At 37.6% G+C, this 16323-nt stretch overlaps 1 protein-coding gene across 1 annotated transcript; it reads right to left on the reverse strand.

Moving 5' to 3' along the window:
- Window positions 1-2134: 2134 nt before the first annotated feature.
- LOC109215463 (1-(5-phosphoribosyl)-5-[(5-phosphoribosylamino)methylideneamino] imidazole-4-carboxamide isomerase, chloroplastic-like) lies at window positions 2135-15359 on the reverse strand. Its single transcript, XM_019379533.1, has 9 exons — window positions 15227-15359; window positions 12303-12459; window positions 12171-12232; window positions 11394-11601; window positions 6139-6224; window positions 4472-4573; window positions 4111-4244; window positions 3181-3229; window positions 2135-2626 (listed from the first exon to the last, which is right to left on the reverse strand). The coding sequence occupies exons 2-9, from the start codon at window positions 12430-12432 to the stop codon at window positions 2450-2452; spliced, it is 948 nt and encodes a 315-aa protein (XP_019235078.1). The 5' UTR covers window positions 12433-12459; window positions 15227-15359; the 3' UTR covers window positions 2135-2449.
- Window positions 15360-16323: the final 964 nt, after the last annotated feature.

The following is a 16323-nucleotide window of genomic DNA, read 5'->3' on the forward strand; positions in this document are numbered from 1 at the left end:
AAGTCAAACCTAATCTAGTAATCTATGCACCTTGTGGGGTCATTTTGCCAAACATCATGTCCCAAAATGTTCACTATGGATACATACTTGAAATTTGCAAAGGCATCCTTATAACTTTACATATTACTCTTTTCATGACCTCTTATAATTTTTTTTTCTCGTTCAACAGGTTTTCAAATACACCCCTTTAGTTTTCTAATGTTGCATATTACTCGTTTTAAATGCTAATATAACTGATCTTTCAATTGTTTCCTCAGAAAAATTGGAATAATACAGAAAGAAATCTTTTAACTAAGGTTAAGTAGTTCATTTCAATAGTTTGAATTCTCACATAAAAAGTACATATGATTAATAATTAAAAAATCCCTTCTATGTTATATTGCTGGAATGGTTTGGAAAGGTTGAAACTATATATTAACAATGTAAAAATAGCACGGGCTAGCCAGTTTTTGGACTGGTCATTCAAAAATAGCCAGCCAGGGGTGGCCCTTCCATAAAGCAAGTAAAGCAACCGCTTTAGGCCCCATATTTGTGGAGGCCCCATTTTTTGTTACATCTAATAGACTATGTATAAGTTTTAAAAGTTCTGTAAAGTGAAAAGGTTTGATTTCTTTCTTTAACAAATATAGAGAAGAAGGATTTGCAACTGCTATGATTTTTACTAAGGAAGTTGCACTTGAAATGAATATCGAACCCGAATTTCGTAAGAAATGTGTGATATATAGGAAGTAACAATTTGATGCTAATGTTGATAATGAAATCTCAAAATCTTTTGAAGAGTCCTTTAGAGTTGATTACTTTTATACATAATAGACAAGGCTTTCTTTTTCACTTCAAAATAGATTTGAACGATTCAAAGCATATGAAAATATTTTTGGTTTTCTATTTGGCGGTAAAAACTAATATCATTAGATGTTGGAAATTTGAAAAAATATTGCCTTAATCTTGAATGTTCCTTAAAGCATAATAATCAATTCGATATTGATGGTTTAAATTTATTTTCTGAATTAAAAGTATTAAGAAAAATAGTACAATTAGAAGATAATAGTTTAATTGATACATTTAATCAAATAAAAAGATTTAATTCTTTTTCAAGTGCCTAAATTTCTTATGGAATAATGTTAATAACTCATGTTACCATTGCTTCATCTGAAAGAAGTTTTCAAAATTAAAATTGATAAAATCTTACCTAAGAACAACAATGTCACAAGAAAGATTAAATGGATTAGCTATATTGTCAATTGAAAAATATTTATTAGGAGTTATTGATTTTAAGAAAATCATTAACAACTTTGTATCTAAGAAAAGCTAAAAAATAGACTTCAAATAAATAAAATAAAATAAAAATTAAAAAGTTAAGGCCCCTCATAAAGTTTGGCTCTAGGCCACAAAATTCGTTGGGCCGCCCCTATAGCCAGCGTATGCAAAGTCGTTGAAAAATAGCCACTATTTTGCTGCAACACGGAAAGTTCCAGCATAATATACTGGAGATCGGTGCACCTGTGTATGAACTTCCAGCATATTATGCTGGAACTCCAACACGCGAAAAGTTCCAGTATAATATACAGGAGATTGGAGCACCGGTGCTCCAATCTCCAGTATATTATGCTGGACCAGTATATTATACTGGAACTCCAGTATAATTATACTGGAGTATTTTTCCGGATTTTGAACAGTGTTTTTGTTTAGATTTATCTTTACATGAAAAGTGGCTAAATTTCAATTACTTTTAAAACTGTAGCTATTTTTAAATGACCACTTATCAGGCTATTTTTGAATTTCTCCCATTGACAATAGACCTGCGACCCTCAATAAGCAAGCTTATGGTAGTATTTCATATTATTTCCTTTTTTTTCCTATGTTAACAGTTTAACTTTCTGAGTTGAGATAATATTGTTATTTTAAGATGCGAAGTAACGTCCTCCTTTTTAAGGATGTTGTATCAGACATGGCTTTTTAGTTGAGAGTATTCTCATACATTTTTTTTCTCAGCAATTTTGTAGATAAACTCATATGTTTAGATGATGATGAATGCCTACCTTGACTCGTTCTTTAAATTTTACTCTACTTGTTCAACATTTTAAAGAGAAAATCAACTTACTAGTTGTTTCACTTCCACTCAATGCCAAAAGCATGACAAAATAAGGTACTATAAGGGAGTTAACCCAATCAACAGTTTGATAAATTGCCAATGTAGATTTTCCCTATTTGTCCTTTTTTTCGTTCTCATGTCTAATCCCAAATCTACCTCAATGCTAATGTAATTCAACATCAAAATATTACATAGCAAGTATCTAGGTGAAACTACACAACAGGTCTTTCTGGGCAAAACGAATTCGAGTTCAAAATTCATGTAATATCCCATGATATAGAAAAACGAATAATCTGAATTACTCCCTCGTAGTGATATCAGCTCTAATCCGACTGAACAAACAATTGGAAGTTAAGATTAGACAGCCAAGGGATCCTGCAGAGCATGCCAAGCCACGACGTCTTTGTATGCCAAGTTACCTCCAAAAATATCCAAAGCACTGCCCACAGTTACATCCACACGCCCCATCCCTGCAAGTTTGATCTTCTCCAGATCAGCCATCACAGTGACACCACCGGCATATGTTACAGGAATCTGAGAGCCACGTGAAGATAAAATTTGGTCACTTCATCTGGAATACGAGGGCAACGAAATCAAAGAATATATAGACTAGTGGAGAACCTCTATGTAGTTGTTTATTTAGGGTGATTGATCTACATCTTTCCCCTTAACCCTGGGGCTATGTCTCGGATATAAGCGACTAGCTCCTATGTGGATTCCCCTTTATCTAATGCCACGCCTTGCGACAAAAGGGGAGTCCCTGGGTCACAAAGTCAAAGACTTCTTTTTTTTTTTTTTGGGAGGGGGGGGGGGGGGCAGGGCACCGGCAAAGAACTCAATTCTTCTCCGATAACCTGGTCATTGACTAAACTCCCTTAAAGCTTAAAAGTAGATCACTGCTCATTCAGCGTTCAATATCTTAAAAAAGGGGGAACAGAAAAACATGAATGCTCGCAGAGAAGCATTTTGTCCCTACAAGCATTGCCTGATGGAATCTATTTATAATGCTCCCCAGAATAGCAGAATGAGAAGCCACAATAGTGAAAAAACTAGTTAATAAAGCAGTCAATAATATAAACTGCACTTACGGGGGAATACTTTCCAAGCAATGCCACGAGCTCCTCATCTATTCCCAGCCTGTGTTACACAAGAAACACGTCAAATTTTTTAATTCGCAGATAATTTACGAACCATATGTCCGATTAAAATGATGAACACGGATATCCAAATAATATTTCTCTTTAACAACTATTCTCACATCCCACTTGTGAGACTACACTGGTTATACACTGGTTATGTTGTTGTTGTAACCACTATCTCTCACGAGTAGCTTCGCATTCTAGTACTATATTTTGAGAATGCTGCAGAAGAAATACATGCACCAATATAAGATCTTTCATTTTCAGACAACAGTCAATGGACCTTTGCTCAATCAGGCAGATTCAAGATAGTTATGGGAAATTCCTCATTATTAAACTAGTTAATGATACAAGCTAATAAAAAGTGTAAAAACTCAAAGCAGATCAGGAAAATAGAAAAACTTAGGTCAGACCTCAGCCAATTATAGAGCCATTTGTGGTGGTGAAAGTCGAAATAGTAGTGAAAACGAGGGGAACTCGCACGAAGGGCAGTGATTTAACTATAAGAGAAAGTTCTAATGATCTCGAGGTAACTCAAAAATACAGGCATTTGTGGGTTCAATGCGAAAATTGTTATGGATTAAATTATAAGAAATTTTTGAAATCAAAAATGAACATTTGAGAACTATGTGGATATCATTTGAAAATGAGTAGTTCAAATAGAATTGAACTTTTGAACAATGTGGATATCGCAGCTTTCATTCTTTTTCTTTTTCATTTTTCACAAGACATTGGGACAGTTATTGGCCTAACGACCTAGTTGTCTATGTCATTGGTATGAGGCATATTTCAAACATCAAAGAGTCTTTCATTAAACGATTGCGTCAACTGCTATTGCAGCTCTATAATGACGGTACATAGAAAAGTACTGGGACTTACTTTTTGCCTTCAACATCAACTCCATGGACCAGAAATTCATCAGCATAGTCTGCAAGAAAATTCAGAACTTTCTCATTGAGACGTACATCAGTAAACTTCTGCCATCTGTCTGTGACAATTACATATTCGCCATCCTGCATGTTCTTTCAAGTCATTGGATCTATCATAGCAGAAAGAAAGGAGAGCAGTAACTGAGTCTAGTTTTACAAATTTAATCATCTATAGCCCTGAGCCAGTCCCAGACAAGAATCTCCTCTACATTAATATGAAGAACTCTGTCTTTCTAGGAGCCACAAAAAAATGGATACCTTTTTATCTTTTATTGTTTATCAAAGATAAATTTCATTTAAAAAGTGAATACCTTTTTACGGCAACTAAGATCCAGAACAAGCCTCTTTTTTCCAACGAGAGAAGCAAGTTCCTTAAGCCTCTCAAGGTCCATTTGCCCATTGTTAAAGACATACTGCAAAATAGACAATAAGTATCAGATAGAGAGGATCTAGTAATATAAAAATATTGAGAGGGCTTCCAAAGCAAATCATCTGTCATTTGGAAAACAATAGAAACATAACCAATCACAATTTAGGACTATTTTCATTTTCTGTATAAAAAAATGAGGCATGTCGTAAAATTTTTACAGAAAACATTGGGAGAAGAACCCAATTCTTTTGCTAACTTTAATGCCTATTCTGAAGCCTTCAGTTCATCTTGAAAGCTCTGAATCTTTTTGTTGTTTCCAGCACCTTGCAGCACCAGTTAAGATCTATTTGTTTCTGAGCATGTCTTTGGGAATTTTATCTAGCTTGTTCGTAGGCAACACGTTTTGCATACAACAACACTTCTTCTATGCTGTTCAAATTGTTGTCTCGTCGACTAGTTGCTTGGTTTATTTAATTAAGTACTTCTATTAAGAAACTGTAATCATGCCTCAATATCAAGCAGAAATTTTTTTATGCAACTCTTAGCCATATTCCCATGTTTCCTACCCAGCTTATAACTTTCTCTCTTTTACTTCTACAACTATGCACTGTTCAAACAGTATTCTGCAGGCTAAACCGCCTTTGAAGTGTATTGACGTGTCATTAAATTCATTATTAGCTCTTCCCTCAATTAGATTGCTTTCATCCAATAGAAATGATTAATCTTAGATCCCTAGTAAGCTTAATATTTTAGAGCTGAAGACGAGATCCTGCAGCATTTTTTATCTACTTTAAGTGCATATACTCATGCTGATTCAGATTAGGATAGAGTCCACTCACTCTTTCACCTCCCACCAACGCCCACCAGCAAACTGAGAGAAGGGTGGACTTTTTAGTTAATACTATATGATAAAGATCAGAAAGATGGGAAAGGATTGGAAGCTTAACTTTCCTTGTGAAGGCAATGGTTCAACTTAAAACTTGTTGCTCCCCTTGCCAGCCCATGATTGTTGTACACAAAAAGTTTAAAAATATAAGGAGGGAGGAATCAATTTAAACTATGAGTGTATAGCAGGTGCTTTAGCTGCTTCTATTCACGTGAAATGAGCAATCAATCAATGACAAAGCTATATGAATACTATCTTTCCACTTTATCTAGGTCCTATTTGTCTTTAAGGCAAATTTGGGGTTTCAACACTAGTACAAAATCATATAAAGAGGTATTGTGCATTCAAATCTGTTAATCCCACCCAAATTTTAATGATCTAGAATATCTGCACGGAGAGAGAATTTAGTTAGGGTCTCTTATGTAAATCCTGGGTAACCATTACACTCTATTCACGTCCAATACATTCCAACTATGTTGCGCGGACTTTCCAAAATGTTGTCGTACCCGTGTTGGATCCTCCAAAAATGCACTACTTTTGGAGGATCTGACACGTATCCGGCAACATTTTCGGAGAATCCGAGCAACATAGCATTCCAATACTAAATACTTTGCCTTTTAAGATAAAAGAAGATCGACAGTGAGATATTTTCAGAAATCCTAACATGAGAAATATGACACAAAAAGTTGCTTCTTTACAAGAAATTAATCATGAATACATACCGAGGTGACAATGACATGGCTGGCTCCTTCTTCAATATAACTCAAAGCATTTTCAGTTCTGATTCCCCCTCCAACTTGCAACCCACCTAGATGTTTTCACCCTCGAAGGATATCACCAGAGGAAAAATCTGTAAGTCGAGATGTAGTATCAAACCTATATACACTTTAGTATAACACCGAGTACCTGTAATATATATTTGTAGTAAACAGTTTCAAATAAAGTTATACTAAAAGTGGCCAACAGCTTAAAGATCACATGCAGTTACTAAGTACATAGACAACCAAGTAAAAATGATTTAGACCTTTTTTCCCTTTCCAATTCGATTTTATCTTCAGTTTACACTAACATGTAGCAACCAACATTACAATCTCTAAAAGCAATATGAAACCAGCTTCAGCCCCTATCTATTGCTGACATTTCTATTAACTAATAATAATAAATAGTTCTAAAAAGTTCTCGTGTTTTACTAGTTTAATGCAATAACTCTGGCTAATCTTTCGACATCTATGGGCATATATTAGTTTCATAAATACTGGGAATTATGTCAAATAATAAGACAAACATCTATGTATGAGAGTGATACTCATCTATGGCACTTTGTTATATCTAAGTGTGACAAAACATCTAGCTCTATGTCAAACATCTAGTTCTAAGATTGAAATTTCTTATGCAGCTAATGTCATTGATTATTAGAAATTGGCCTCTATACCAAACTGTGAGAAATATCACGGCAGAATTATATTACTAATCTATAATTGTAATACAATGAGCCCTATTTATAACTATACATAATACATATCCTACTCCTATTCAATATGAAACTCGGACTAATTACATATTAACTATACAATTATCTAACACTTCCCCTCAAGCTGGTGCATACAAATTATATATACCGAGCTTGTTGCTTATGTAATTAATACGAGAACCAGTGAGGGACTTGGTGAATCCATAAACGGACTCACAACACTCACAGGAAAGGAAATGTAAATTCTAGTCACTGTGAGGTAATTTAATTTACCAATCAGCCGCCTATATCTTCCGGGATCGCTGAGCGGCTCCCCAGTCCTGGCAGAAGTTTAGAATTCGGATCCATAGGAGTGTCAACAGGCCTACAACCTGTCTTTCCTGTTTCCCCGAGAATGTCTAAGGCATACTTCCGTTGTGAGATCACAATACCTGAGCTAGACTAAGCGACCTCAATACCTAGAAAAGACTTTAATCTGCCTAGATCCTTAGTCGGAAAGTGTTGAAAGAGCAGTTGCTTCAACTTAGTAATACCGTCCTGATCATTTCCGGTAATAACAATATCGTTAACATAAACCACCAGATAAATACAGAGATTTGAAGCAGAATGCCGATAAAACACAGAGTGATCAGCTTAACTGAGTCATGCCAAACTCCTGAATAACTCTCCTGAACTTACCAAACCAGGCTCGAGGAGACTATTTTAGACCATAAAGTGATCGGCGCAAGCGACATACAAGGTCACTAGACTCCCTCTAAGCAACAAAACCAGGTGGTTGCTCCATATAAACTTCATCCTCAAGGTCACCGTAAAGAAAGCATTTTTAATGTCCAACCGATAAAGAGGCCAATGGAGAACAACCACCATGGATATGAAAAGGCGGACGGATACTATTTTAGCCACGGGAGAGAAAGTATCACTGTAATCGAGCCTAAATATCTGAATATATCCTTTGGCAACAAGACGGGCCTTAAGTTTATCAACCTGGCCATCTGGACCAACTTTGACTACATAAACCCCACGACAACCAACAATAGATTTACCTGATAGAACAGGAACAAGCTCCCAAGTATCACTCTTATGTAAAGCAGACATCTCGTCAACCATAGCCTATCTCCGTCCTAGATGAGACAATGCTTCACTTAGGGATGGAAACAGAGGACAAAGAAGATACAAAAACATAATGGTGTGATGACGGACGATGATAACTTAAACCAACATAATGAGGATTAGGATTAAGTGTGGTCCATATACCTTTCCGAAGTGCAATTGGCTGACTAGGAGGAGACAAGTCTGCAGTAGAAGCAAGGTCAGGTGCACGGAGTAAATCAGCTGGGCCTGATGCTGAGCGCGGACGACTAGGCTTGGGATCTAGGAGGAGCAACACTAGATTCCTCAATGGTTAGTATGGGTAAGACTTCAGTGGTTGAGGGTGTAAGAGGACTATAGGTGGTGGAGCTGGAGCTAGAGTTGGGGCTGTAGGTGATGGAGCCGTGGAGGAAGGTGAAGGGGGAAATAGTGACTGAATCTTCAAAAGATAACTAGTAGCACTTCAGAAATGTCTAAGTGACCACCTAGGCCTGTGAAGTATGGCTGAGTTTCAAAGAAGGTAATATAAGCAGACATAAAGCACCGTTGGAGGTCCGGTGAGTAGCATCGATACCCCTTTTTGCGTTCTCGAGTAACCTAGAAATACACACTTAAGAGCACGGGGAGCAACTTATCTTTTCCTGGAGTAGAGTTATGAATAAAACATGTGCTCCCAAAGACACGAGGTGGAAGAGGGAACAAGGGAATGTGAGGAAACAACACAGAGAATGGAACTTGATTCTCGATAGCTGAGGATGGCATAATATTACTAAGATAACAAGATGTGAGAATTGCATCCCCCAAAAACGCAACGGAACATGAGATGGTATGAGTAGGGTACGAGCAGCCTCAATGAGATGCCTATTCTTTCTTTCCGCTACCCCATTTTGTTGAGATGTGTATGGACAAGATGTTTGATGAATGATCCCAGAGTTCATAAACTGCTGCAATGGAAAAGACAAATACTCTGGGGCATTATCACTACGAAATGTGCAAGATAGAAACCCAAATTGATTTTGGATCTCAGTATATAAGGTCTGAACAATAGAAAACTTAGATCGATTTTTCATCAAGAATATCCAAGTGCACCTAGAATAATCATCAATGAAACTAAGAAAGTAGCGGAATCCCAAGGTAGAACTGACCCGACTAGGACCCAAACATCTAAATGGACTAAAGTGAAAGGTGACTCTGCTCGATTATCAGGACGCCGAGGGAAATGAGAGCGAGTATGCTTACCGAACTCATATGACTCACACTTTAGAGTTGACAAGTGAGACAAACCATGCACCATTTTCTGAAGCTTTGATAAACTGGATATCCCAACCGCGAATGTAATAAATCTGGTGAATCGATAATAGAGCAAGTTGTTGATGTGGGTTCATGTGATTTAGCAAGGATAAGGTAATAAAGTCCAATTGATTCGCGCCTGATACCAATGATCCGCCATGTACTGCATTCCTGTATTAAAACAAGGTCATCAAGAAATAAAACAGAACATTTAAGTGATTTGGCTAAGCGACTAACGGCTATGAGATTAAAAGGACTACGAACATAAAAGACCGAATTCAAAGGTAAAGAAGGAAGTGGACTTGCTTGACCTATTCCCATTGCCACGAGACCTATTGGCCATTGTGACCGTTGGAAGAGATTGAGAATAGGAAATAGTAGTGAAAGCAAATTTATTACCAAAAATATGATCAGACGCTCTTGAATCAATAACCCAATTACTGGAAGAAAAAGATTAAGAGACACATGCAATGCAATTACCTGTTTGAACAATAGTAGCAATCTCAGAAGATGTTTGTTTACATTCTTTGCAAGGAAGGAATTCTATATATTCTGATAAAGAAACCATCTGGATTGGATTCAATGCATTGCATCCAACGGATTGTGAGTCAAAGACTTCTGATACGGATGACATTATAATGATTTAAGGCAAATCTCAGTGACCAACTCAAGAATTTGCTGCAAAAGTGTTGCTAGAGAAATAACTCACACAAACAATGAAGAAAAAGACACTATAGGTCGCCGGAAACTAATTAGTCGCCGGAATATGCACTGGTCTTGCTAGAAAGAAAATTGTCGGAATTTGATGAAGCTTGAATGCACAGACTCGGAATACCCTCGTGAGTAATCTATCCAAAAGAATGTTCATCGAATTCACTGCCGTCGGAAAGTCAGTGTAGTTGCCGGAAAAATCTCAAAGTGATTGGAATAAAAAGAAAAAGGTACGGGTAGGCTCAGAAATAGTGGACGATCAAACTTTCCCAAAGGAGCTTTGTCTAAAAATGGCCGAAAAAGGCTGCACCCACCGGCGCGTGAACTCACGCGTGAGGGTGCGTGAAGGGGTTTCTGTCGTAAATGCTGACTGGGGTTTCGTCGCCGGAGCTTTCTGAACCTAATGGTGGTGTTGGTTTTTTTGCTCAACACTCACCAAAAGTGTGTATACGCAGATCAGATCTGAGGAGTCACCGAAAAGACGCACGGTGACTGATCTTTTTTCTGTCCCGAATGTTTCTCACTGCCGCTCTGATACCATGTGAGAAATATCCAGTGTTATTAAAGGCGAAAAGTGCAAAAAAGCTCTAAGGTCTGTTGGGGTTTTAAGCGCAAAGCGCAAATAAAGCGTGGACTTTAATGAAAAAAGGCGCCAATGGAGAAAAACTACAAATATGTATGTGTAGTTCAAGAGTAATATCTATAAGCATAAATACCAAATATATGGGCAAAAAATTGAAGAAAATTAATGATAAAGTGAAAAATCAATTGTTTAGTGTCTGTCTCTTCCGGATTACGCTTGTTAGCAAGGAAAATTATGCCTTAGAGCCTTGATGACAATACTGAAGCGCCCGTACGAGGCGAAGCGCTCAACATGTTTTGAGCCTCGTTTAAAGATTTAAGCGCGCCTTTGATAACACTGGAAATATCGCTCTAGAATTATATTATTGATTTATTAATTATAAAACAATGAGCCATATTTATAACTATACATAATATATCCTACTCCTATTCAATATGGGACTTGGACTAATTACGTATTAACTATATAACTATCTAACACAAACAAATATATGAACTGGTTGTTTGTTATAGTGTTTTGATATAGCCTATAGGATTTCGTTTCTTCTGTGTTTCAACGGTAACATATTCTTCTATGGAGCTAAGGTAAAAAATATGAAATAACCAAGCGTTTCCATGACTCCACCACCCACTGGTGATAAAATCCTTGGACATTCTAGTGGACATTATGTGCTTGTTACACAACAACCCCTTAGAGGAAGAGTCAAACAAGGGGGACAATGAGTAGGAGAAATGGAGGTTTGGGCAATAGAAGCATTTGGGGTTGCTCATATTTTACAAGAGATGCCAAAAATTGAAAACAACCATAAAAGAAGAGAAGGACCGATGCCCTACCAGGGTAAGCATGTAACGCTTCAATTGCAGCTGATATGCTCAGGGGATCAGCACCAAGCATAATTACATGGCCACCTACAAGGTCGTCGTCTCTGTAAAGCTTTGCATATTCTGCAGCTGACTTATCAGATTCAAAATTAGTTACCAGGCTTGTATCTGCCTCCTTAGAATCTTGAAGAGTGGATCCAACAATTTGCTTCACTTTTCCCTAAAAATGAAATTTTCAAGTAAATATCTTCCTAGTATCTTGAGGAATTTAGAAAAATGTAAAAGTTAGCACCTCTCTGAAAACCTTGAAAACTAACTAGAGAAACATAATAGTTTCGTCTCCTCTCTGACTTATCTATTTGATACAACTTCCCAAATGAGATATGCTATTAAATGCTGAATGAATACCAATAGTAATGAACCTTTTCTCTTTTCTTCTTCTTTTTAATCCTTCTATGCAACCAAAACACCAGTTCCATTTAAATTTCTTCATTGACCTGGTAATGGTATATACATATACTCCTTACTGGCAACACTAAACAATGATGTCACTACAAGTCATCTGCTAAGGCATAATAAGAAGGTGGCAAGCTTAAAGAACCCCAATATCATACTCATCTAATATCATAGTCCAACCCATAAATGCAGTGAACTGTTCTTCGAACCTTCTCAAATGCATAATCTCAAGTTACGACTGTCACCGGACCTTGCATAAGTATTCGCAAAACTTTGAAAGGTATACATAGCTCAAACAACGGAAGATGTAAAAAAGAAAAAGAAGAAAAAGACCTTGTGTATGTCAATGCAAGGGCGGAACTGAACCCCACATCGTATGGATAGCCTCTGCGGTCCTGTACAGTTCACAATAGATTCATATTCATATAGCCTATACAACAAAATATGCTATCACATCAGACATACCAGATGGAGGCAATGTCATAGCAGGTCTGAAATCTTGCATTCTGTTAAGAGTATACGGTGCAAGGCTGAGATTCTTCCCCCAAAATAAGTTGTGTAGCGATGAGGCTGAAGTTGCTTCGAGACTTTGCATTGTCAAAGTCAACTTTTCTTCAAATGCCTGTGCAATATGCACTCTAAGTGACTCAATTGAGCTATATACCAACCAAACAATTGCAGATGTATTTGGATATACAAGTATACACATGATGGATGGCCGCATACCGAAGAAATTAGGCGAACCCACTGCCTTTGGCTCGAAGTGTTTAAAAATTATAAAAATACTCTCTTTCCCATTTAATGTGACACACTTTTCTTTTGGTAAAATACATAAGTTAGCCCCCGAACTATGACCCAAATCCCTGTTCACTTTCTAGGAACGAATATTACTTTACACACCCAACCTTTCCAAAGTGTATCTAATACACACTACTTTGCCTACGTGGGTAGTGCGTGTTTTTCCCAACGAATGATTCGCGTGAACACAAGAATTTTCTGTCAAATGTCAATTTTTTTTAGTTTTTTAAAATTTTAAATTGAGTCATCTTCTTCCTTTTTTAAAATTCTGCCATAGCTACTCCTTGAGCTCCACCACCCGATCTCCTTCTTCTCAAATAGACATACCACGATTTCTCATATCTCTTCTCGTTGCAGAGAAGCTTAACTTGAGCTTTACCCATGGCGAAGTCGAATTTTCGGGAAGCGAGAATTTTCCGAAATTTTTTCCAACCATTAAAGCTTAGCTCAAGCTTTTGCACATTCTTTAATTTTATTAATGGATGATTTTTTAAATAGCTGACTTGTGGCGATGGCAGTTAACGGCAGTCGAACTTTTACAGAAGTGAAATGGAAAATGAGTTGAATCTGGGCTCAAAATTTTTGATTCAATTTCAGTGGAAAAGATGGAGTTTTGGGTGTGTTTTCTGGTGATTTTTGTCGGTTAATGGTGGCTTTGTTATTAAGTAAAAGGTGGAGGAAGAGGCTATGGTGTTTGATGATGACAGAGGGGGAAGACGGCCATGGTAGTTTAGATGAGGAAGATGAGGGGTAAAATTGTAATTTTAATTATTTTATTTTTTAAACGACACGTGTCACTGTTTGATTGGTGCATTATATTACACATATTCTGAAAAGCTGGTTAAGAAAAAAGTGGTGTGTCTTAGATACACTTTGGAAAGGTTGGGTGTAAAGTAATATCCGTTCCCAGAAAGTGTGTAACAGGGATTTGGGTCATAGTTCGGGTGGCAACTTATGTATTTTGCCCTTTTCTTTTTAGTCTATCCGAAAAAGAAAAACACCTTTCTCTTTCTGGAAACTATTTGATCTAAGCATTTCCATATTACCTTTAACGACATTACTTGTTTGGAGCTCACCACCACTCATTTAAAATGAAAATACATGTGCAACTCTCACCCCCACTTGTTTAAAAGGTACTTTGCATACATTTGGCTTATATGTCACAAGTATGCTTTAATTTCCTTAACTCCGCGTTCAGTCAAATATCGTCAAATAAAATGAAAATATATGTTTATACCAAGTCTGAACCCATCATCACAAAGAAGAGAAGTAGGTGTAGTGGTACTCTGCACACAGTAAAAATTTTATGGAGTTGCATGCTCATCAAGTATAGACATATAATCTTACAAATGCAGACAAGAGAGAAGTAAATCGAATTCCCAGTGCTCCATAAGAATAACCAAAATATCTTTACATTTCTAATATCAGGGAAAAAAGGGGGGTCCAATTTTTATAGCAAATCAAAGAAATCAAAACTACAAAAGACCCTGCCTTTTTTAGACATAAAACTCAAAAAAACAAAGTAAGTGTGTGTGTGTGTGTGTGTGTGAGAGAGAGAGAGAGAGAGAGAGAGAGCAAGCAAGCAAATCCATGTTCAAACCAATACAATGGATAAAATTCAGCAAAATGGTACTAATACCAAGTCAAATAAAGAACAAAAAGATACAAACTTTTACAGAGAATGGGAACTTAAGCATAAAGTTCAAGATTACTTCCTATTGAGAGCAACAATTTCCAATCTTGCCAATAAAAAGCTATATCACAAGAAAATCTGATACCGCTTATCTCCCGTATACTCAAGAAACTAGGTGTTGAATAGTAAGTCGAGTAAAGGTTGCAGTTGTGCAGGTGGCGGTGTATGCAGAGTCTGATACCGCTTATCTCCCGTATACTCAAGAAACTAGGTGTTGAATAGTAAGTCGAGTAAAGGTTGCAGTTGTGCAGGTGGCGGTGTATGCAGAGTGAGTGAAGAGGTTGGTATCGAGTCAGCTGCAATTTCCCTTTTTTCTTTAAAATGTTGTAATTTTATTACTAATAAAGCAAAGGTTATAGACAAGAGTGGCTACTACAACTTAATTGCAATGATATAAGGTTAGAATCATTGAAAACCAAGTGGGGAGGACGATGCACGAGTCGTGCCTAAGTCGGTCGCGGGTTGACAATCGATAAAAAAACGCATGCAATTTAAGTGCAAAGACCCCCCAAAAGGCCACCCCCCACTCAAGAGACGTTCATCTTGCCAATACAATTAGACTCGCTACTCGCACTTCACAAAACCTATCAAAAATCCCGTTCGTGCAATTTGTCGAACACTTATATGCATAATTGTAAACCTTAAGTTTCTAATTCAAAAGGTATGTGTATGGCCCAGCCAATTTGAGTGAGGTGGTGGGAATTGTAGTTTCGCACCTCACTATGTACAACAACCAATTTTAGAGCAAAATATGCTCCACAATTCAAAAATTCGAACTACTCTACCAACATAAACAAGAACAAGAAAGAGAAAAAAAACTGACTTAAGGGGAGAAGCGGGCAGCTACGTGGGGGTGGGGAGCGAACAGAAGAGACAAAGAGAGAGGGGGGAGTCTTACCAGTGGGGGACGATGGAGAGGAAGGCAGACGCGTAGGGGGGCAGACAAAGAGATCGGGGTTGAGGGGAAAAGGAAAAGAAAAAGAAACAGGGGAAAGGCGTGGGGGCTGGGGTCGGGCAGGGAATTGTTTTGAACGAAGGGGGAAATCAAATGGAATGACCTCGACTGAGAAACAATACATCTGTGACAACAAAACCCGAAAAATAATATCAGCAACGTGAGAGACAGTAAATAAATGGAAAAGCAGTAATACAAATATTATGCAAAAGTGTGAAACACAATATATATATCGCTAGCAGTGCTAGACAAAACACTATCATACTCATCGATACAAAGAGGGAAACCGGGACAAAGAGGAAAACCGCTCAACTACCCTTTAACCTACAACCCTAATGCTCGACCTCCACATCTTCCTATCAAGAGCCATGTCCTCGGAAATCTGGAACCGCGACATGTCCTGTCTGATCACCTCGCCCCAGTACTTCTTGGGCCGCCCTCTACCTCTTCTCGTACCTGTCAAAGCCAATCGCTCACACCTCCTAACCGGGACATCTAGGCTTCTCCTCTGCACGTGTCCGAACCATCTAAGTCGCGCCTCCCGCATCTTGTCGTCCACCGGAGCCACGCCCACCCTCTCCCGAATATCTTCATTCCTAATCTTATCCAGCTTAGTGTGCCCACACATCCATCTCAACATCCTCATTTTTGCTACTTTCATATTCTGGATATGTGAATTCTTGACTGGCCAACACTTAGCCCCATACAATATGGTCGGTCTAACCACCGCTCTATAGAACTTACCTTTGAGTTTCGGTGGCACATTCTTGTCACACAGGACTTGATCACGCCCAACTATGCCTTATAAAAAGGACAATGCGGTCGTTGCAAATATAAGCCGGTTTACAAGTCCGGAGTCGAATCCCACAGAGAACTAGGTTTAGCTACAGCTGTTCACTATCACCAAGAAGACAAGCTTGAATAATTTCTAACTTATAGATATTAAGATTCTTGTGTCTAACTACTTAACTAACAAATTAAAATAGTAAATTAACAACTAACGATACTGAGGGTTAGAGAAAAGATTAAGGAGGTCTAGA

The sequence above is a fragment of the Nicotiana attenuata genome, unplaced genomic scaffold (assembly GCF_001879085.1).
Source record: "Nicotiana attenuata strain UT unplaced genomic scaffold, NIATTr2, whole genome shotgun sequence".
Classification (NCBI taxonomy): Eukaryota; Viridiplantae; Streptophyta; class Magnoliopsida; order Solanales; family Solanaceae; genus Nicotiana; species Nicotiana attenuata.